The 22717-nt window shown below is 36.4% G+C and overlaps 1 protein-coding gene across 1 annotated transcript in view; it reads right to left on the bottom strand.

Annotated features, from left to right (window-relative positions):
- RABEP1 (rabaptin, RAB GTPase binding effector protein 1) overlaps positions 1-22717 on the bottom strand; it is a 103812-nt gene that overhangs the window by 16190 nt on the left and 64905 nt on the right. The window contains exons 5-11 of the mRNA XM_012779350.2: positions 22012-22131; positions 19071-19206; positions 16564-16742; positions 13591-13722; positions 8839-9306; positions 7462-7566; positions 5028-5144 (exon numbers count right to left, since the gene is read on the bottom strand). Coding sequence (XP_012634804.2) covers positions 5028-5144; positions 7462-7566; positions 8839-9306; positions 13591-13722; positions 16564-16742; positions 19071-19206; positions 22012-22131 — 1257 coding nt within the window. The remainder of the gene's footprint in view (positions 1-5027; positions 5145-7461; positions 7567-8838; positions 9307-13590; positions 13723-16563; positions 16743-19070; positions 19207-22011; positions 22132-22717) is intronic.

Here is a 22717-nt window from a genome sequence, read left to right as displayed (position 1 = left end):
ATAGATGTGACAGTGAGAAGCTGAGCAGAGTTTGAGAGCCCCAGGATAGAGTAGCAAAAGAGTCCAGGAACCAGCAAGAAAAAGGACCCCTGGTAAACATCCTGCACTTTGAGTTGAGTCCCCACAAAAGGCCACACCCTCAAGAAAGGAAAAGAATTGTAAATAATCCAACCTTCCTAACTGTATATAATCTCAATTCCTATATAACTGGATTAAAGTGATTCAGAATTGTAATACCACTAGTTGCCTACCTCTCATAAGGGAAATGGCATTATCTTAAGCTTTCTATTATTTCACAATCTTTTACATACAACGTCTAGCACTTAAATAAAAATGCACAATAAACAAAATGGACAATAAAAACAGGTCTACAATTAATTCAACTATGTGACTTGGTCTGTTCAAAGATTTAAAAGACAATATTTAGAATTACCAGAGAACTGGAAACAATGAAGAATAGCCAAATGGAAACAATAAACTAAAAAAAACATTTACCTAAATTAAAAATTCAATGGATGGGCTTACAGATAAAATCAATTTGAAGAAAAAATTAGTGAACTAAAAGACAGATTTGAAGAATATATAGACAAAAAGATGAAAAATATAGAAGAGAGGTTAAAAAGCATATAGACATAATGAGGTTTAACATGAATAAATGGTCAAAGAAATAACGGCCAATGGAAATATCTAGTAGAGTTGAAAACTAAGCCTATGTAAGAACCGCCTAATTTCATTCCTATATATTTTCAAGAGCAATTAGTCCACATGGCCATCAAAGGACATGTATAAGAATATTCACGGAAAATTTACAATAGCCAAAAACTAGACACAACTTAAATGTCTCTTAACTGTAGTATAGATAAATAATGGTATATCCCAATAAGAGAATATTCAAACCATTAAAAAAATAACTACTGCCACACCAAACAATATGGATGAATCTCACAGATGAATCTCAATGATTCTAATGATGATCAAACAGACTAAACACAAAAGGCTACATATTTTATAATTTCATTTAATATGAAGTTCAAGAACAAGCAAAACTAAAACACAGTGTTAAAAGGCAGAATGGTAGGTTACCTCTATGTATAGGTAGATGAGGTATTTAGTAAAGGGCATGAGTATATTAGAAATGTACATCTTGATCTGGGTGAAGATTACCGTGGTAAAATTTTTCACGTTAAAAATTAATCAAATTGTACAATTGACTTGTGCACTTTACTGTGTGTATGTCAATAAACACAAGTTTTTAAACGAGTCATAATGGCTGAGAATTGTCCAATTATGAGGCAAGAATCCTTGTGAAGCCCAAACAGGAAAAACATGAAGAAAAATACACCTAAGCATTGCACAGTAAAACTGCTAAAAACAAAAGACAAAAAGAACATCTTTATAGCCAGGGAAAAAATAACATTTTACCTTCAAAGGAGTAAGAATAAGATAGATAGCTAAGCCAGAAGCAATGGAATAACTTCAAAGCACTGAAAGAAAATAACATTAAGTGCTGAGAATTCTACACCTAGCAAAATTATCTTTTTGAATGAAGTGGAAAGAAAAAGATGTCTGATAAACAAAAACATAAGAGAATTGAGACTTCTGGTGCTGTCCAAGATGGACTAAGCCCACTATGGACTGACTGTCTCTCTCTCTCTGTCTCTGTCTCTCTCTCTCTGATTACAACTCAACACTCTTGACAAAATACAAAAAACAACTACTTTAGGACTCTGAAAAGGAAACAAAAGCAGACAAATTGGGAAGGGAAATCAAAACCAGAAGAAGCAACCCATACAGGAGTAGTTTCCTGTTCATTTATTCTTCTTTCTTACTGTCTCATCAGCACTGGCCTGATGGCAGCCCCAGTTTTGAAACTCTAACAGTTGCAGCAGTACAGGAGATAAAAGTTTTCTGGCCGCTGGCCCAGAAACAGGGTTCCTGTGAGCCAGCTAGCACAGGGATAATCTCAGAGAGGAGAGCTCTAGAAAAGGATCTCCTAATTCTGCATATGAATTAGCACAAGTCCCACACTCATCTCTGAGCTACACATACAAGGATAGACCCAAAGCCGCATAGCAAAGGCTTTTAAAACTGAATTGGTGTTAGAATTATCACCGGTAGAAGGCAAAACAGAACTTGGGAACTGAACCTAATCAGGTTAACTGCCTGCTAAAACAAAAAACTGAAAACATAAACATGCTCCAGAAGATTTTAACAGAACCCAGAGTCTCGCAATAAAAACTCGTAATTCCCAGGACGCAGTATAAAAGTACCAGACAGAGAAAGAACCAGGGAAAATGTGACCAATTCTCAAGAGCAGGAGTCCTCAAACTATGGACCGTGGGCCAAATGCGGGTGTTTTTGCCCGTTGTTTTTTTTTTGTGTGTGTGTTTTTTTTTTTACTTCAAAATAAGATATGTGCAGTGTGCATAGGAATTTGTTCATTTTTTTTAAACTACAGTCCGGCCCTCCAATGGTCTGAGGGACAGTGAACTGGCTCTGTTTAAAAAGTTTGAGGACCCCTGCTCAAGAGGAAAGAAAATGAACAAATGCCAAACATATAATGGTCCAGGTTGGAATTATCAAAGACTTTTAAGTAGCTATTACAACTATGCTCCATGAGATAAACGTAAATGCTTTTGAAACAAATAAAAAGATAGCTCTCAAGAGAGAAATAAAAACATGAAAAAAAGAACCAAGTAGGCTGGGCATGGTGGCTTACGCCTATAATCCTAGCACTCTGGGAAGCCAAGGTAGATAGCTTCAGCCCAGGAGTTTGAGACCAGCCTGAGCAAAAGTGAGGCCCTGTCTCTACAAAAAATAGAAAAATTAGCCAGGCATGCCTATGGGCCAACTACTTGGGAAGCTGAGGCAAGAGGATGGCTTGAGCCCAGGAGTTTGAGGTTGCAGTGAGCTATGCTGATGCCACTGCATTCTACCCATAGCAACAGAGCAAGACTCTGTTTCAAAAAAAAGAACCAAGTGAAAATGTTATTTCACACAAATCACAGTGTAGAATTTGGTATAAAAATAGACAAACAAACCAATCAAACAGAACACAGTCCTCAAACTAACCCATGCATATATTGTCACTTGATACATGAAAAATATGACACTGCAGAGTAATAGGGAAAAGATAATCTTTTCACTAATGGTAACTGGTTATCCATAAGAAAAAAATTAAGTTTTATCCTTATCTACATTGTGTGTATGCATGTATGTGTATTAATCAGTTCTAGATGGATTTTAGATAATGTAAATGTAAACAACTACAAACAATAAAGCTTCTACAATATATGAGAGTATCTTCATAACTCAAGAATAGAAAAATACTCTTTTAAAAACAGGAGAAAATTCACTGACCATAAAGAAAAGTTCAATACATTTACATTAAAATTAAGAACTTCTGTTTATCAAAAGACACCACGAATAAAAACATAAGCTACTGAGAACATATCTGCAACACATTTCACTAAAAGGCTCTATTAAGATTATACAAAGAATATCTACAAATCATACTTTTTTAAAAAAGTTAAGAGTAAAACAGATAATCCAGTGGAAAAATAAGCATAAGACTTAAGCAGGAATCTCACACACACAAAATATCCAAATGGCCAATAAATGTGAAAAATGCTAAATAACTTCAATGATCATCAGAGAAGGGCAGACTAAGCCATGACGAAATACTAATGTTACACACCCACCAAAATGGCTATAATTTAATAACTAGCAAAATGAAGACCTTGGACCCACAGGCATTCTTCTCATACACTGCCGGTGGGAATACAAATTGGTACGTCCACTTTGGAAAACTGTTTGGCATTTTCAATGTATATTTTGAACATTTTGACCCAGGCATTCCACTCCCAGAAAAATACCTAGCAGAAGTATGTCCACCAAACCTGACACAGAAATTTCAAAGTAACATTATAAAAATATCCCAGAACTGGAAACAACTAAAACATCCATCAACATTAGGACGGATAAATTGTGATATATCCATACCACAGTATAACTATACAATGATAAAAATGAACAAACTACTACACGCACCATGAATAAGAATCTCACACTGCTGAATGCAGGAAGACAGACACAAAAGCATACATACCATATGACTTCACTTTCCCAAATTAAAAAACAGACTAATCTAATGGTGTTAGAAGTTACGGCAGTGGTTCCCTGTGAGAAGAAGGTTGTAGGTGCAGGGGGAAGTTGAGGGGTTTTGGGGTACTGGCAAATGTTCTATTGTGTGATCTCAATGGTGGTACACAGATACCAAGCTATGTTTGGTATATCTGTGTATGTTTGGGTTTTTTTTTTATGCATGCTATACTTTTTAAAAGCATAAAAGAAAATAATTGGTATCTTACTTGTCAGCAAGTTCCTTATAAAATACAAAAACCTAACTAATAAAAGTAAAAGGAGAAAGGAAAATCAGAGCCTCTGACATTCACTGACCAATTATTTCAAAAGTTATTTGGAAAAAAAAAACCTATAAAAGAGATACCACAGAAAGATCAGAAAGAGATCTTTTTATCTGAGAGAAAATAAAATTCCAAATCTTCAGGGCAAAAGAAACATGACTACATTTTAAAAAATTTTTTTTATTTTCCTTTTTTTGTGTGTGTGCTTCTCCATTCTGTTTTTTGTTGTTGTTTAGCGTATTAAGGGGGTACAAGTGTTAAGGTTACATATATTGCCCATGCCCCCACCCCCTGCTTCAAGTAAGAGCTTCAAGTGTGTCCATCCCCCAAATGTTGCACGTCTCACTCATTGTAAAAAACAATTTTTTAAGAGACAGGGTCTCACCATGTTGCACAGGCTGGAGTGCAGTGGCTGTTCACAGGCATAATTGTACCTCACCGTGGCCTGGAACTCCTGGGCTCAAGCAATCCTCCCACCTCAGCCTCCCAAGCACCTGGGACTACAGGCACAAGCCACCATACACAGCCGAATTTTTCAAATTTTTTATTTAAAAAAAAACCCAATCATTCCCCATGGGTCACATTCTAAAAACCCTCATTTACCTGATGACTCGAATCTTCAGTGCTCTGCTTTATGAAGTCCTCCAGCTCCTGTTTATCTTTCATAGTCTTCTCTAACTGGTCATTTGCTTGCCTGAGCATCACCTGTAGTTTTTTCACCTATGTAATTTAAAAAGTCAATTAGAAGTAAAAATCAGAATTCTTCATAAATTTTAAAAGAATTCCTAACTCTATCATTTTAAAAAATCTCTAACTTTTTTTCCTGAGAAACATAACAGATTGGTCAATTCAGAAAGAAATGAAATAAATGACCTCAAGAGACAAGTGTACTGTGCTATACAGTTAACAAATCAGTTCTGACCAACATTATCTCACCTGAAAATACTTGCTTCTCCCCCTGGGTCCTTTAGGCCATGGCTTTGGCCTCCAATCTATAATCCACACCAGGCATCCTCAAACTACAGCCCGCAGGCCACATGCAGGTGTTTTTGCCCACTTGTTTTTTTACTTCAAAATAAGATATGTGCAGTGTGCATAGGAATTTGTTTATAGTTTTTTTTTAACTATAGTCCAGCCCTCCAATGGTCTGAGGGACAGTGAACTGGCCCCGTTTAAAAAGTTTGAGGACCCCTGATCCACACTAACACCATTTTATAATATATTAGGCTATTAAGTATGAAATGTCCAACTTCCTTAAGTACTAAGTTTGACAGTTGATATCTCTGATATTTTACTTTGACACTTTTTGTTTTATTTTTATTGTGAAGGTACATCCTCAGTCTTGCAAATGCATGTTTTGGCTTGTGATTATCTTTCGGTATTTTTTAGAGCAATTTTTGTGAAACCATGGACAAGTCCAAATTTCATGTTGTTTTCTAATATGAGTTGCGTCATGGAACCAATGCAGTGCAGACAGCTCGAAATATCAACAAAGTGTTTGGGAAGGATGTGGCTAATGAATGCAGAGTACAATGTTTTGAGAAGTTCCCTTCTGGTGATTTTAATCTTGAAAATGAGCTACATGGGCATCCTGAGACCAAGGTGGATAATGATCAGCTAAAAGCTATAGTAGAAGCAAATCCATCTCAACCTACACATGAATTAGCAGCAAGGTTTGATGTTACTAGTCCAACAATATTGGACCATTTGAAACAAATCAGCAAAGCAAAGAAGCTGGATAGATGGGTTCTGCATGAATAAAACAAGTGTCAGAAGAGAAATTGTCTCAAAGCTTGCCTTCTTTGCTGTCACAACATAAAGGTGAACCATTTCTACACCATATTGTTACATGTGATGAAAAATGGATTCATTCTGACAATTGCAAGCATCCAGCACAATGGATGGATAAAAAGTGCCAAACACAGTCCAAACCCGAATATTCATCAAAAAAAAAACCTAACAGTGTCTGTTTGGTGGTCCAGTGCTGGTTATTATCCACTACAGCTTCATAAAACCAGATCAATCCACTACAGTGGATGTCTACTGCAACCAATTGGATGAAATGATCAGGATGTTTGCAATTAGGCGGCTGAGATTGGTCGATAGAGACAGGCCAAATCTCTTGGAAGACAACATTCCACCACATGTCACACAAACAACACTGTTCCAACTACAGAAGCTGGGTTTGGAATCTCTCTGTCATTCACCATATTCACTATTGCACCAACTGACTACCACTTCTTGCAGGCTTTGGATCATGTCTTGTAAGGAAAAATATTCAATTCTCAACAAGCTGTGGAAAACACCTTTCAAGATTTAATGGCCAGTCTTGCAAGGAAAAATATTTGATTCTCAACAAGCTGTGGAAAACGCCTTTCAAGATTTCATAGCCACTTACTCTCCAGGCTTCTTCGTGCTGGCATAAACAAGCTACCCTTAAGATGGCAAAAACTGCATAGTTTAGGTGCATACCCTGATTAATTATACTGCTTCTTGTCTGAGATATAATACAATACACTTTTGATTCGTAATCAGACATTTCATATTTAATGACTTAATAAAAGTGAAATCACATAATTTCCCAACTTAAAAGCCCTGAATGTCTCCCAAAGTCTTCAGGGTAAAATTTCAACTGCTTTTATTTTGTTAGAGGCAACAGTCTACCTCTTATCTCCTCAAATCTCCATATAATAAAGTACTTTCCATGTGTATAAAATCATGACAACTTCACTATTGGACCTTGGGCAGAATGGGCAGGGTGGGAGAAATGAAGCTGTGCTCCTTTAGGTGCTGGGCTGCCCCGTGTGCTGATGCAAGTTAACAGAGCACAGACACGCTACAACAGAGTCCTAGCGAGCACCCACTGCAAATGCAACTGCCAATGCATGTAGCAGATTATTTCATAACTTTTTTTCACAAAAAAATTCAGAAGAGAAGATGATGGATATGGTTTCCTAATGCATATGTGGCAATTGATTCTGCATCTCCAATGAAAAGTACAGCAGATCACCAATTTGGCACATCAAAAGAAACTCACCTGGTCTCTGGTTTCAGCCTCCTGAATCTGAATTCCTTGTAACTGTTTTTCATAATTGGAACACATATCACAACGTCTACCAAGTTTATTTCCAGCATTATGCACCTAAAGGGCACCAAAATTACCTCTTACCACGCAGAACAAAATATTAATAATTCTACATCATGTATTAGAGGTACACATGCACAGTCTTACCGATGTTACTCAAAGTAGAGCAAGGAGTAAACAATTTCTTCAAGGATATAAGGCAAAAAGTTGTAATATTAGGGTTGATTAAAAGTCATAAAATCCAGTTCAAGTAGGATAGCAAAACAAGGGACACAACTTATCACCAAGAGACTAATGGCCACAAAACACCACAAAACATTTAAGGAAAGCACAAAGCAAGCAAACGGCTTTACACTGTGGCACTCAAAACTTATATATAAATACTGCCTGACCAATGAGAAGGAAAAAACAAAAATAGTGCCAATTCACAATTTTAATAGCTTCAATTACAAAATAGCTATGAAACTATTAAGTATCACCTTCTCACATATATTATATATACATAAGACTAATGAGAATAGTTTTTTTTGTTGTTTTTGTTTTAGAATACTTTCCTTCTGACTTAGTAACCTATTCCACTTACTGACCAACAGCTTCTTTAAAGAGAAGCAGCCCTGAGTAAAGGAAAGCACTGGAAGTCAGGTTTTGCCACTAAGTCAAGGGGAACACTCAAGCAACTCACTTGATCTTTCAGAGCCAGTTTCCTCATCTCTAAATTGGGGATAATCATGCCCTGATTGCCTCATTATGATCATGAAGCACAAAGAGGTCAGGAATGAGAAAGGGCTTTGTAATCTGTAAAGCATTATGCAAATACATATTTAAGCTTATATCTCCTAATCTTTCTTCTGAGTTTACAAGTTCTTCAAGGAGGACAATTAATCTCATTGAAGACTGCCTTCTTTTCTCTCCTATATTTTCCAGCCTCTCCTTAGACTCACTCTCAGCATCAACAGCTGACAAGCATTTGCACTTTAGATCTAAAGGAAAGATGAAAGAATGTGAATCTTGGAATGTATGGGGATCATAGAAAACAGCAAAGCAAACCAAACTCAGATTACTGAAAAACTCATCAATGCTAGTCAGGCAGGTTGCTTCAACTTCAGAGGTGTAACATCAGGTGGAGAAGTTCACACTGGATGCCACTGGCTAGTTACAATCTCTGTCATAATAGCCAAAGCAGACTATGACAAGGGTCAGATGACATAGGCAAATATCCACTGGCTGTCAAAAGGTGCCTCCAGACACCATCTACTGAATGAACAACAAATCCCAGAGCTACCCATTATCCCTTAGAGTGAGCAGGAGGAAAAGAGAAAGATAACTTACCTCTTTCTGCAGGAGATTCCATTCTGTCTCACTAACTAAGCGGTAACCACTAGGGGACACATAAGCACTCTCCATAGCCTGGGTAACACTGGACAGGAGGGATGCTGTCTCTTCTTGTTCTGGTGTCATTGCCTTGATTGCTCTTTCCTGATCTTTGGTTAACATAAACCCACTTGGCATCTGGAGTGACCCAAGGGAGGCAGTATCAAAGTTCTCAGACACTGAATCTGCTCCAACCAGTGGTCCAAATTCTGACTCGTCCAGGTTTCCAGCAGATTTTGCTTTGTAGTTATAGCCTAAAGCTTTGGATTGCAATGAGCCCGAGGTTCCCAAGCTGTCTGTAGACTGTGCTCTCCTGAGTCCTTCTTTAAACATGTCACTGTCCGATTTGCTGAATGGATCTCCAGATGGCAACAATAAGTCTGCATCTAAGGAATGGACTGAACCATGCGTGCTATCTAAATGCTCCTGAAATGTCAAAATATATATTGCTAAGTTAGACAATTCTCTGTATCTTCAAAGTGAAAATCTGTATAATAAATATATTTTGCCAGTCATTACACATGATATAATCATTAATGTGCTACCTACATATAATTACTGAACAAAAATTTATTGACTATCTTCTATATCAGGGGTCCTCAAACTTTTTAAACAGGGGGCCAGTTCACTGTCCCTCAGATCGTTGGAGGGCCGGACTATAGTTTAAAAAACACTATGAACAAATTCCTATACACATTGCACATATTTTATTTAAGTAAAAAAACAAATGGGCAAAAACACCCACATGTGGCCCGTGGGCTGTAGTTTGAGGACGCCTGTTCTATATGCTGGGCACTAAACCAGGCACTCAGGATACAACTGTGAGCAAGACACACAATCTCTGACCTCAAGATGAGTACAGTCTCATAAAAAAGATAAACAAGTAAACAGGCTATTACAATACTATATTTGATAAAATGATAGGCTAGAATGGGTAGAACTATGTAATGAATGCTCTAGGAGCTCAAGGACAGGAATTTAGCCCAGACATGAGGAGCTGGGGAAGGTAACCTGCAATTCAGCGGTTGGTATGTCAAGCATGAGGTACCTACTGTATATTCAAGTGGAAATATCCACCTAATAGAGGGACACTGAGTCTTTAGGTAGACATTTGGGAATAACCGTCACATACTGATAATTAAAGTCACAACAGTAAATTAGAAGACCTAGCATGAGTGTGTAGAATAAGAGGGCTAAGAGTGGAACCCTGAGAAATACTAACATCTTTGGGATGGGCAAAGAAGTGGCCAGAGTAGCACAAGGGAAATGAGAAGAATGTGGTATTCTGGAAACCAAACTGCAAGCAAGGTGTAATCAACACATTAAATGTGGTACACTAAGTGAGAGAAGACAAAAAGGCCACATATCATAAAGATTCCATCCATATGAAATGTCCAGAACAGGTAAATCCATAGAGACATAAAGCCAACTAGTGACTGCCAGAGGCTAGAGGGAGGGGAAAATGGGAAGGGACTCTTTAATGGGTATGGGGATCTTCTTTGGGAGTGATAAAAATGTTTTCAAACTAGGTGTGATGGTTGCGTAACACTGTGTCTATACTAAATGCCACTGAATTATATTCTTTTTTTTTCTTTTCTTTTTTACTCCTTACCACAATTAAGAGAATTGTATTCTTAAGTGGTTAATTTATATTATGTGAATTTTATCTGAATTTTTCAAAAAACATATGGTACAGCACATTCCCAAAGGCAAAAAGCAAACCAGTGCCACTACATGAGGCAGCTGCATAGTTAGTGGGGAAACAAGAAAAACAAGGAAAATAAAACAAGTTTTCCTTGAAACTAAATTTATTAAATTTAAAGGACCATCCTTGAAGATAATATACTTTCTTGTATACTTTCTTGAATTCAGCAGTTGTTTTCCTAAGAATGTATACTTAAAAAAAAAATCAGATACATCCATGATTTCTGAAAAAGGAAAAATTATATATTGTGACATATAATAATGAAAATTTTATAGTAGTAAAAAATGAAACCAACTTGACTATGAGTGTATTAATCATGCTGTTTATTTTCTGTATTTCAGAATGTTTGGATTTCTTGGGGACCTTGCTGGTTAGGAAAAAAACTGTGCCTAGCAGGGCTAATTCCTACAGATAATAAACAATTCACCTTCCTGTGAACATACCTTTCATATGCAAACCAACCAATCCCAAACTCATATCCCCAACCACCTTCTTTGCCTAATCCTCACACTCCAAGTTAGTATTTCCTCTATCCTAAATCACCACAGGGCTAGGTGCCAAACAACTAAGGACAGGCCCTATGCCCCCAACGCTGCCAGAATTACTATCTAGCCAGTTCTAAACTGTTTACTCTGCCCTGCCTTGCTTTTCCCAGGGAAATTCCAATGACAACTGTGGCCCATGCTTTCTCTGGCTCCTACTTCTACTTCCTGCCCAGCTCTGATGCTTCCCCATATGGCCCTGTGTGGCATGTGCCTCTGTTTCCAGGGGGACTCCCAGGAACATACAACTTTTTCCAATGGCACTGACCTCTCTGTATCATCACTCAGTCACCTTGATAAACTAAAACCTGGGCACAAATCAATTAGTTGGGAATTGGCTACAGGAATTATGGCACATTTATATGCTGAAATTCTGTCAGCCATTAAATGCCATTTTGGGGAAGAACATTTAATGATGTGCCAAAACCTTAAAGTAGATTTAAGAGGGAAAAAATTGTACATAAAATATTATATAGTGACAATCTGGATTATGTTTAAAAAGTACAAATAGAAACACATATGTTATCTTTCGGAAAAAAAAATAGAAAAAGGGGGGGGGGAGAAAGAGATATACCAAAATTTCAGTGATGGTTATCTCTGGGTGGTAGAATTATCTACCAGTTATTTACCTTGTATGACATTTTCTATACTTTCTAAATTTTCCATAATGAGCATGCATTGCTTTTGTAGTGAGAAAAGCGTATTCTAATATCAGGTTAAAGAAGATATGTGGTCCTACAAATTTCAAACATCTTTAGCAATAAATATAACTCTCCAAGCATTCCATATTAACTTTAAACCAACAGCTAAAGTGTCATGATTTGCAATCCAAAGCAATTATGTCCAACATTCAAATTGCAAACTATTAGATCTGAAAGTCTGCAGATCTGTTAACACAGAATCAAAAATAAGAAAAATACTTCTCTGTAAATCATAGCAAATCTCCCTTTCCTGTTTTCCTGCTTTTCAAACATTCCTGGGTAGATGACTGCATGATGCAAAAACCATGCAATAGTTGGCTGTACCCAAAAATTGAGGCATTCTCCTGGGAGTCTAATGATTAAAAACATGCACAGTAGAATTAGGCCAAGTGGTCATCAGTGTATGTCCCAAAACAAAGAAGGTACAAAAATAACTACAACATGCAGAACTTTTCAGTGACTACTAGGATTTTTTTTCAAGTTTTCTTTAATGTCAAATTATCCATAAACATGGAAATATAAGCCACCAGGAAGTAGATTATTTATGGCTCAGAGTAAATCTGCAAAGCCAACAAAAACGTGATACCTTTGCAAGTGAAGAAAAGAACCCTATTCAATTTAACTGAAACCCATTCACTAGGACAGGAAAGGAGGTGGGGGTGGGGAAGTGAGCATAAACTTCTAAAGAGCAGGGACAGTATAAACAAGGCACAAAAATGTGGACAGTGAGTAGCTAGGTCTGGCTATAGAGAAGTGGAGAGCAGTGGGTGAGACTAGAAAGGCCATTCAAGTGTGAAAGTCCTTATATACCAAGCTAGGGACTTTAGTTTTTATCCTAAAGGCAATAAAAGCAGCATTTCTTTCATTGAAAACAAGGCAACAGCATGATCTCTGAAGGATGAGTAGAAGGATTTCAATACTCAGAAATGCAGTGGGAAGTAAGCATTCCAAATGAAAGGACCAACAAAGGAAGTGGAGAGTCTAGCACAAGATGATGAGCAATGTGGCTAAAATGGAATCGACATAATGAATGGCCTCAATTATCTGCCTGAGGAAATTGTACATAATTATGTAGGTATGGAAGTCAGTAGTGGTTTCTGAGTAGAGGACTGGCTACTGCAGCTACCCTTAAGAAAATGAATGTGACAATAATGCTGAGGGTGCAACAGAGCAGGACAGGTTAAAGACAGGACACCAGATGAGGAAGCCCTTGCAAACATTATGGGTGTGAGGTGATGAGGCCACTAGGAACACCACTTTATACTTCCAGTTTCTCCACTCTCCCGATTCCAAATACCTGAAATGTTTTACCCTGCTTCATCACAATCTGCCAAACCTCACTCACAGGTTCTCAGGGCTTCAGACCTAATATCAGTTAATACTCATCTATGTGCTACAGGAAGAACAATGTTTCAACATTTTAGAGAATCACTTTTAAACAAAAAGCTCAAAGTATTAACAACATGCATAGTTCACATCAAAAACGATTTTACAGAATTATTTAAAGACTTCTTTTAATGTATTAAATTTTGGAACCATTGGAAAAAAGAACATCTAATTACTTCAGACAGTGAATCAAACTGCAACATGTTTCAAACAGTGCTACCTATAATGCCATAAAAACAACTGAAAATAATACGGTCATTTTATACAGCTTCCAGTGGTTATATACTTCCCATATGAAGAATTAACTGATGATTATGAGTAAGCTCAAAATGGTGACCTTGTATATTTAATGATATTAATTACAGATTCACTATACCTCTTCATTTGATAACTGGGCTGAAGATTCTTCTTGAGTTAAAGCACACACTACGGGTATTTTTACTTCTTCCTCAACATCTGTTTTTTTATGATCCTTTCTCTTATTGAGTCTTTGTTGTTCATCATCTTCCTAAAGGTTAAGAAAAAATATATATATATTACCCAGGTAATGTCCTTAATAAGTCATACAGTCCTTTAACCACTCAAAACAAATAAGAGCTCTGTTTTGAGTTTTATGATTAGAGAAAACTGGACACTTAAGCTTATTTGTTTTGTAATCAAATCTAAGGGCTTCTGGTCATGAAAACATTTTAATGCCACGAGTGCAAAGTAGGAACCCTGGTATAAAGAAGAAATCAGGAAGCAGCTGCCAAGAAAAGTATACTGTGTGAAAGTGGCAAAACAAAAGAAAGCAAAACCTACCTCCTTCAACTGATCTAAGAAGGGAACATTTACATAGAATATTCCTTCTATTTATTGTAGAAAACAAATAATTAAAAGCTATAACATTATCCATTAGAAGAAAGTATAGGCCTGGCTCTGTGGCTCATGCCTGAAATCCTAACAGTTTGGGAGGCCAAGGTGGGAAGACTGCTTGAGGCCAGGAGTTCAAGACCAGACTAAGCAAGAGCGAGACCCCATCTCTACAAAAGTAAAAAAGTTAGCCAGGCATGATGGCACATGCCTATAGTCCCAGCAACTTGAGAGGCTGAGACAGAAGACTGCTTTAGCCCAGCAGTTTGAGGTTGCAGTGAGCTATGATGCCACTGTACTCTAGCCTGGCAATAGAGTGAGACCCTGTTTCTAAAAAAAAAAAAAAAAAAAAAGAAAATGAAACAACTTTACATGAAATACAAAAGGAATGATTAAAGTTGATCTAATAATTCAAAGATGAATAAAATACTTTCAGTGTGCCCCAAAACAGTCTAATGAGGAGAGACAAACACACAAATAATCACAATACAAGTATGTACAAGGATCTATTGAAGGAGAAAAACAATGACTCATTTCATCTGAGCAAGCCAGCAAAGGGGGCCCAAAGGAGGTAACACTTCAGCTGTATCTTTAGAGACCAGGAAGTTAAGTTTGCCAGTTGCATGAGAGGAGACAGGCAAGGGTTCTAAGGAGAAAGGAAGCACATACAAAAGACAAAGGCATGGGAATGCAGGCCATAGGGAGAAATATTGAGTAATCTAATATGAATGAAAAATGGGTAGGCACATGAGAAGTGAGGGACATGGAGAACGGGGTGGTGATGAAGTATTTTGACTCTGGAATCAGATTTGGCTCAAATCGCAGATGTGTCATTAACCCCTCAGCCTGTTTCCTAATCTATAATACAGTAATTGTATAACTGTAGTCCCTACCTCATATGGAGAGTTTTGCTTTTTGAGAATGACTGGAGATAAAGCTTTATATATAAAACGTTAGCACAATGCTACCACATAGAAAGCTCAATAAATGTTCATAAAGGCCATAAAAGACCATCTTTGTAAAGTTTAGACTGCTTTAATGGGCCTCAGGGTAGGCATGATAAGATCTGTACAGTTTTCTGACACAGAGTCTTGCTCTGTTGCCCTGGGTAGGGTGCAGTGGCGTCATCATAACTCACTGCAACCTCAAACTCCTGGGTTCAAGCGATCCGTTTGCCTCAGCCTCCTGAGTAGCTGGGATTACAGGCATGCGCCATGATGCCCACCTAGTTTTTCTTTTTTTAGTAGTAGAGACAGGGTCATGCTCTTGCTTAGGCTGGTCTTGGACTCCTGACCTCAAGCGATCCTCCTGCCTCAGCCTCCCAGAGTGCTAGGATCACAGGCCTGAGCTACTGCACCCAGCCAGTATCTGTACTTTACAATATGAATCCTTATGTTGACTGTGTCTACACACAAGATGAATGAGTCAGAACTAAGAGACAAAAAAAAACAAACTTAAAAAAGAATAAACTTCTGAAAAACAAAATCTAATATAAGTCATATAAGGCAATTTGAAATATTGTTTAAAATACCTAGAAAGGCAGTGAATGCTTTTATGTAGCTATTCCAGGGTAATATTGGCCCACATAAGTAACATGGTTGAGGATATTAGCTGTTATACTATTTGAAATGACAAAAAGAAGGGCTGGGAGGGGAACCACCTAGATGCCCACTACAAGAAAGAAGGATTAAATCAATTATGCTACCAGTTAATGAGATAGAACTCTGATATGACAATATATCCAGGATGTTTATGGCAAAAATAAACTATAGAATAAGTACAGCATTTTAGCTATTGTTATATGGGAATAGGAGGCAACCACCCTAAACACATATTCATAAACACATAGAACTATTCTGGAAGATTCCCTACCAAACTGGTAAAAGCAGTTACTTCTGGGAAGGGGAGGTGTAGATGTCAAGGGAGATTTTTACTTGATTACTTTATATTTATTTTATTCTTTCACTTTGTTTTTAAAACAAAAAAAAATTTAACATGAGAATAGATTTGTGTATTAATCATATAACTTAAAAATGTTTTTTAAAGATTAGGAGAAAACAGGATCTTGAGTATGCAGCACTCTGGACACCTGCCTTTTCTATCACTCAGCCTCTCCATCTATATCATATCACCTCCTAAGAAGGCTTTTAGAGCAACATCACCAAAGCCTTGGCCTGGACTGACAAAACTCCAGAGCCTATGGAGAACTGGACAGCACTGCAGAGAAACATTTTCTCACAAATACGCATCCTGCAGTTTATGAAGAAGATCATTTCTAAATCAGTTTTTTCCCACAAACTAGGTCATTCTAGTGGGTCATTCCCTATAGTTGAAAAACAAAATCCCTCAAACACAACTATTATGTTTTTTAAAGTCACACACATCACCTTGTTTCAGCTTAAGTTAATCTCTAACATACGTAAAATAATACAATCATGTTGGGGGTAGGGGATGTGTTTTTAACAAAGCAAACAAGTCCTACAAAATTGGTATTCACCTGATCTTTCTTCTTCAGTTCTTCAACTTGTCGGAGCTGTTCTGAAGTTAGCACAATCTCCATTCGCTGCATGTCTCTCATCAGTAAACGCTGAGATTCCAGAAACTGGTCATTGGCCTTCTGCCATGTATGTTTTAACTGGTTGTGCTGTTGTCGCTCTTGCTCCAAGAGATGGCAAACTGTTTAGGAACCACCCCCAGATCAAAAACACTGAATTTTAATGGTAGGCAATTTCTTTAGCACAGGACTACTAGCCCAGGTCTGACCACTGGTCCATGTGTCTGAGATTCTGTCCTTGAGTGGCAACAAGAGGCAACCTGTAGCTGAAAATGGCAGCTATCCCCACTCCATCGCTCTAAAGCAATGTCTCCCAAAATGTATCCATAGGAACATATCAAATAAAAATTTCTGTGCTCAGTAACTTTTAGAAAACCCAGGTTAAATAAAATTTTAAAGAGTTCTTTACTACAGGACTTTGAGCTGAGGGTCACAATTATCTCTATGTTTTCTTGTAAGGTGATATAAATTTGCCAAATTTATTTGACAAAATAAACCCTTTGTCACATGCAACTCAAATAGTAAGTATTCTAGGGAATATACTTTGGGAAACATTGCTCTGAAGACCAAAAGTGTAGGAACCACTCCTACTTTTGTTTAATACATTCTGATAAATCTGTCATCCAGACATCTTTCTTAGGTCCAGTTAGTTTAGACCTCTCATGCATAAAAAGTCAAAGAATCTTTCTAAAATGTCTGTAATGTTAATACTCATTAGCTCAACCATCTACTAAAAAAGAATAGGTAGCGTGATCTATCCACCCAGCCACCCACACCAGAAACCTAAGACAATTCATACTTCTTACTTTTCCTCATCCCCATATATTCAATTGTGACACAGACCTACTAATTCTGCCTCCTTTGCAGTCTGACACATCTATCTTCTGACTTCTGCCTTGGATCAAGCCATTATGACTTAGACAACTACAAGAGTAGCCCCTTTTTAATCCTTCCTGCCCTCAGTCTTGCCCCCTCTCTATTATATTCTCCATACTGCTATTAGATCGAACTTTCTAAAACTGCAAAACTGGTATTAGCACTCTCCAGATTAAAACCCTTCAGAAAAGCCAGATACCAAAGGGCACATGGTGTAAAATCCCATTCACATAAAAGTCTAGAATAGACAAGTCTATAGAGATAGAAAGATTAGTGGTTGCCAGGGTCTAGAGGAGGGGGAATAGGGAGTGGCTGCAAATGGGTAGAGGATTTCCTTTTGAGGTAATGAAAATATTTTGGAATTAGTGGTAATGGGGCACAATTTTGTGACTACAGTAAAAACCACTGAACTGTATACTCCATGATATATGAATTATATCTCAATAATTTAATGCATTATCAAAACAGCACAAGTAATATATTAATAAAATAGCACATTACTATATACTTACTACTATATAAGTGATATTAGCATATATAAGCAGTGTATTATATATTGTATGTTTGATTTTTTTAGTATCTTGATAACTATTTTATAATATAATTGGTTTCTTTTGTAATAAAATATATTTTATATACTAAAAATATATTGTACTTTACACACTAAAAATATACTGTATCTTATATACTAAAAATATACTGGCCGGGCGCTGTGGCTCACACCTGTAATCCTAGCTCTTGGGAGGCCGAGGCGGGCGGATTGCTCAAGGTCAGGAGTTCGAAACCAGCCTGAGCGAGACCCCGTCTCTACTATAAATAGAAAGAAATTAATTGGCCAACTGATATATATATAAAAAATTAGCCGGGCATGGTGGCGCATGCCTGTAGTCCCAGCTACCCGGGAGGCTGAGGCAGAAGGATCACTCGAGCCCAGGAGTTTGAGGTTGCTGTGAGCTAGGCTGACGCCACGGCACTCACTCTAGCCTGGGCAACAAAGCGAGACTCTGTCTCAAAAAAAAAAAAATATACTGAGGGGGCTCACAAGACTGCCAAAGGAATCTATGACACAAAAAGGTTAAGAACCCCAGGTATATAGAAGTCACTAGAAAAATTGAAGATAAAAGTATATTTTTATTTTAATGGGGAAAAAGTGAGCCTTCTTCTCCTATCCCTGGAAAACAATCACTCTGCTACCAAACTGGTGAAATCAAAATTGTCCCTTATAAACAAAGATGTTACTTAAGGGCTCCAGAATAAATTGCCCTCTCCTTCTCATTTTCACCTTTGCTAATATACTTCCCACCCTTATTGGCTTTCTGCCCAAAGCTTATGCCTTTAAAGTTATTACTGAGGTCATGGAGATAAGAGAAGCCATTAACAATCCAAGAATCTTTAGTTGTTGTCACAATTTCAGCTTTTCATGAGAACATTCAAACCAATTACAAAGCTTAAACTGAATCACTAACATATCACATTGCTATTTTAGGATCTGTTACTGTTATTAGTCAATATCAATTTTTACTTACACAGTTGTCTCAGAGACTGAGATAAAAATATACAAAATATACATTTACCTTCATGCAATTCTTTCCTCAGTTTCTCAGCATCTTCCTGCAGAACAGATTTCTGAGTATTCAAAACAGCTACATACATCTCTAGATCAGTCCTACAAGATTTCTCCGCTTCCAGATAATGATTCAGTTCTTTAACCTAAATGAAGATGCAATTCTATTACACTGAAATTTACAACAGTTTCTATATTAGGTATAATGGTAAGTTCTGGCTATGCCTTCAAAAATTCTACATTTACTTTCACATAAATTTACATCTATAAAATTTACTATTTATAATTTTTAATTATAAAACAAACACATACTTCCAATACAAAAACTAGAAAAATAAAATAGTAGATGCTGTCGATAATCATATCACCAGAGTAAATAGACAATTGATATTACAAATAACCATTTTGTAACTTGTTTTTCAAAAAGGTAGTTCCAATTTGCATTGCCAGAGCAAGGTATGCACATGCCTGTTTTAACCCATATTCACTAACACAGGTATCTTTTGCTTTTTTTAAAAAGTAGTTAATTTCTCAGGATAAAAATTAAACCATACTCGTAAAGTTTGCTTTGCTTTGATTTCTGGTAAGTAATTCCCAATGCCTTAAATTTATACAAGGGAAATATTTTCACAGATATGTATATTCCTGGCAATTAAACACAGGGAAGTCATGATGGAAAAAATAATCTCACACTGCAATGACACAAACTTGAAGGCAAGTTTGTATAGAAACACTATTATACTTTTTAAAATCACATCTTTTTAAAAAATGCTTTTCCTTGAATAATTAACTATAATACTCAAAATATTTAACAATACAGCCTAATATCTGAAAGTTATAACCAAAATAAAATACAATCCTGCCCCAGAAAACCTAGGATTATAACATCACTACTTTACTCTGTCTTATAAACTGTCTATCCTAAATTCTGACCCTTAGGTTAACTTTCAACTTTTTCAAATGGTTATGTCTAATTTCATATTCAAGGTCATTTTCATGCCTTTTATCTTTCTATTTTTTCAAACTTAAAATAGCTGGATTATCTGTTTTCAGTTATCTTTACTCCTAGACCATCACATAATACTAATCAGAGACTAAAATGATTACTTAAGCCATCATTTGAGGCTTCACTGAAGGCTTTCAGTAAACCACAAGAGATTAACAAAGAATGGCCAAGTGCTGACTACTGTGACGCACTTTCCCTCACACCTGAAACGGATGGCAATTCAGCTGATGGTAATACAGTCAATGGGGCAGACATAAAATGCTTGTACATAACCACTAATTCTGCCAGCTATTACTTTATAGAATAAACATTTGACCTAATTAATAATGAATTCCTAACAGAGTTTTGCATACTCCAATAGCAGAGGAATGTGCCAATTTGTTCTATAAGACTTGCAACCTGGTTAGGGTAATAAGGCATCCCACTTTGATTTACATTTCCCCGATTTCCAGTGTGGATGAATACCTTTTCACATAGCTCTACTATTTTGTTTCCTATTTTGTGAACTGATCGCTCTTATGCTATACCAGGTTTTCTACTGAACCATTTGGCACTTGTAGACTTGGCAATTTTTTATTATTCTGGATATTAATTTTTTGTCAGTTATACTATGAGGTATAGCTATCTTCTCACAGTCCATAGCTTCTTTTTTCAACTTTTTGTAGTATTAATATCTTTTAACAAGGAAGTTCATATTCTAATGTAGCTAAAATTTGTCAACTTTTCTTTCAGTCAATATTTTTGTCTTATTTAAGAAATCTTTTTTGAGCCCCAACAACATAATCTCTTTTTTAACATCTACAAGTTTTACAGGTTTACTTTTCACTCTTAGGCTTTTAATTCACTGAAATTGATTTTTGTAAGGTGTGAGGCAGAAAATTAATTTGACTTCATTCTGTACTTATAACTTATTTGAAAAACATTTTTTAACAATCGATTCTTCCCCCGTTGATTTGTAATGCCACCTATCATATACCAAATTCCCACATATATATGGGATGATTTCTGTGTTTTCTAGTCTATTATTCTCTTTTCTTGGTGCATATTATTTATTTATTTAATTTTTTAATTTTTTTTTGAGACAGGCTCTTGCTCTAGAGTACAATGGTATCATCATAGCTCACAGCAACCTCAAATTCCTGGACTCAAGTGATCCTCTTGCCTCATTCTCCTGAGTAGCTGGGACTACAGGTGAGCATCACCACGCCTGGCTAATTTTTCTATTTTTTATAGAGATGAGGGTCTCACTCTTGCTCAGGCTGGTCTCAAACTCCTAACCTCAATCAGTCCCACTGCCTGGTCCTCCCAGGGTGCTAGGATTACAGGCATGAGCCACCTCACCTTCCCTAAAGTTAGATTTTTAAAATCCAGTCTGATAATCTCTTTTAAAAGTAGGTATCAGTTTACACTTATAGGACTATTCATACATTCCCATTCATTTTTACATTCCTATTTTGTGCTTTTGTTTACCTTTTTTCCTTGTTTCTTTTGTTCCTACTTCCTTTTAATTATTAAAATTTTCAACATTCCCTTTGTATTTCCTCTCCTGTGTCTTTATGGCCAACAAATTCAGGCATACTATAGCTAGATTATCTCTAAAAGATAAGATCAATTCTAGGGCTGGCATCACAAAACAAAGTCAACTTTGAACAGTTTATTTTCCTTGGTAAGAAAATGAAAGAGACCAGGTCTCCTTTGGTAAGAAAATGAATACTAACTTTATGACAAAGCAGCCACTTGTGAAAAAGCATCATTATTGTGATTATTAAAAATATCCATAAGGGCAAAACCATCTCAAAGCAGTTTTCCACATTTTAAAAAAAGAAAGACTCTCAAGATGCATATTCTAAATTACAGTATTTTCCCTCTTACTGATTTTAATTTTGTTCATGGCATTAGGGCAGAATCTTGAGTTCAAAGAAAATGGATTACAATGTTTCACAACCTTTGAGGCCTCCAGCTCTTTAATCTTGTCTTCAGCCTCTGTCAGTTTATCCTTCAAGGCTGCAATTTCCTTCTCCATGGGCATCACAACAGAACGAAGTTTTTCAGCATCCTCTTGAGCCTATGGTTAAAAAGAATTAAATGCTACAACTTATTTATAGCTTTTACTAAGAAACTCTGACTCTTCTATTTGTTGAAAATTAGCATAACAAATAATTTCTACCAGGAACCACATAAACACCCATAAAACTTAACCACATCTAAACTTTAAATAATATATTACAGGGAATGTCTGGTCATAATCAGAGTTTTCCCAAATATTCCATTTAGAATTTAGGAATAAGTAGGAAAATGGGTTCACTAGGACAAATTTCATTTTTCACTTAAGAAAATATCCCATATAGAAAAGGAAGTACAAATAATAATTTTTACAATTTCTGGTTACAAAGTTAATTAGACCATAATTTTGTATGAATATTGAAAGGGCTGATGATATCTTAAACACACAAAGTAGAACAATGTATTTTCTAAAATATCAGAAAATTATGTTGCTATAAAAAGACTTCTACCCAATTGTTTAAACAGAGTACTTTAAATATTTTATTTTTAATGTCTAAATTAAAAAACCTAAAAAATGAACTCAAAAACTATCAGAGTTGTTTTCCAAACTCCATTCTCAAAAACATGGATTAAAACAACTTCCATAA

The sequence above is a fragment of the Microcebus murinus genome, chromosome 18, assembly GCF_040939455.1.
Source record: "Microcebus murinus isolate Inina chromosome 18, M.murinus_Inina_mat1.0, whole genome shotgun sequence".
In the NCBI taxonomy this organism is placed as follows: domain Eukaryota; kingdom Metazoa; phylum Chordata; class Mammalia; order Primates; family Cheirogaleidae; genus Microcebus; species Microcebus murinus.
Note: the sequence above shows the minus strand (reverse complement) of the source record. Positions and strands in the feature narration are given on the sequence as shown.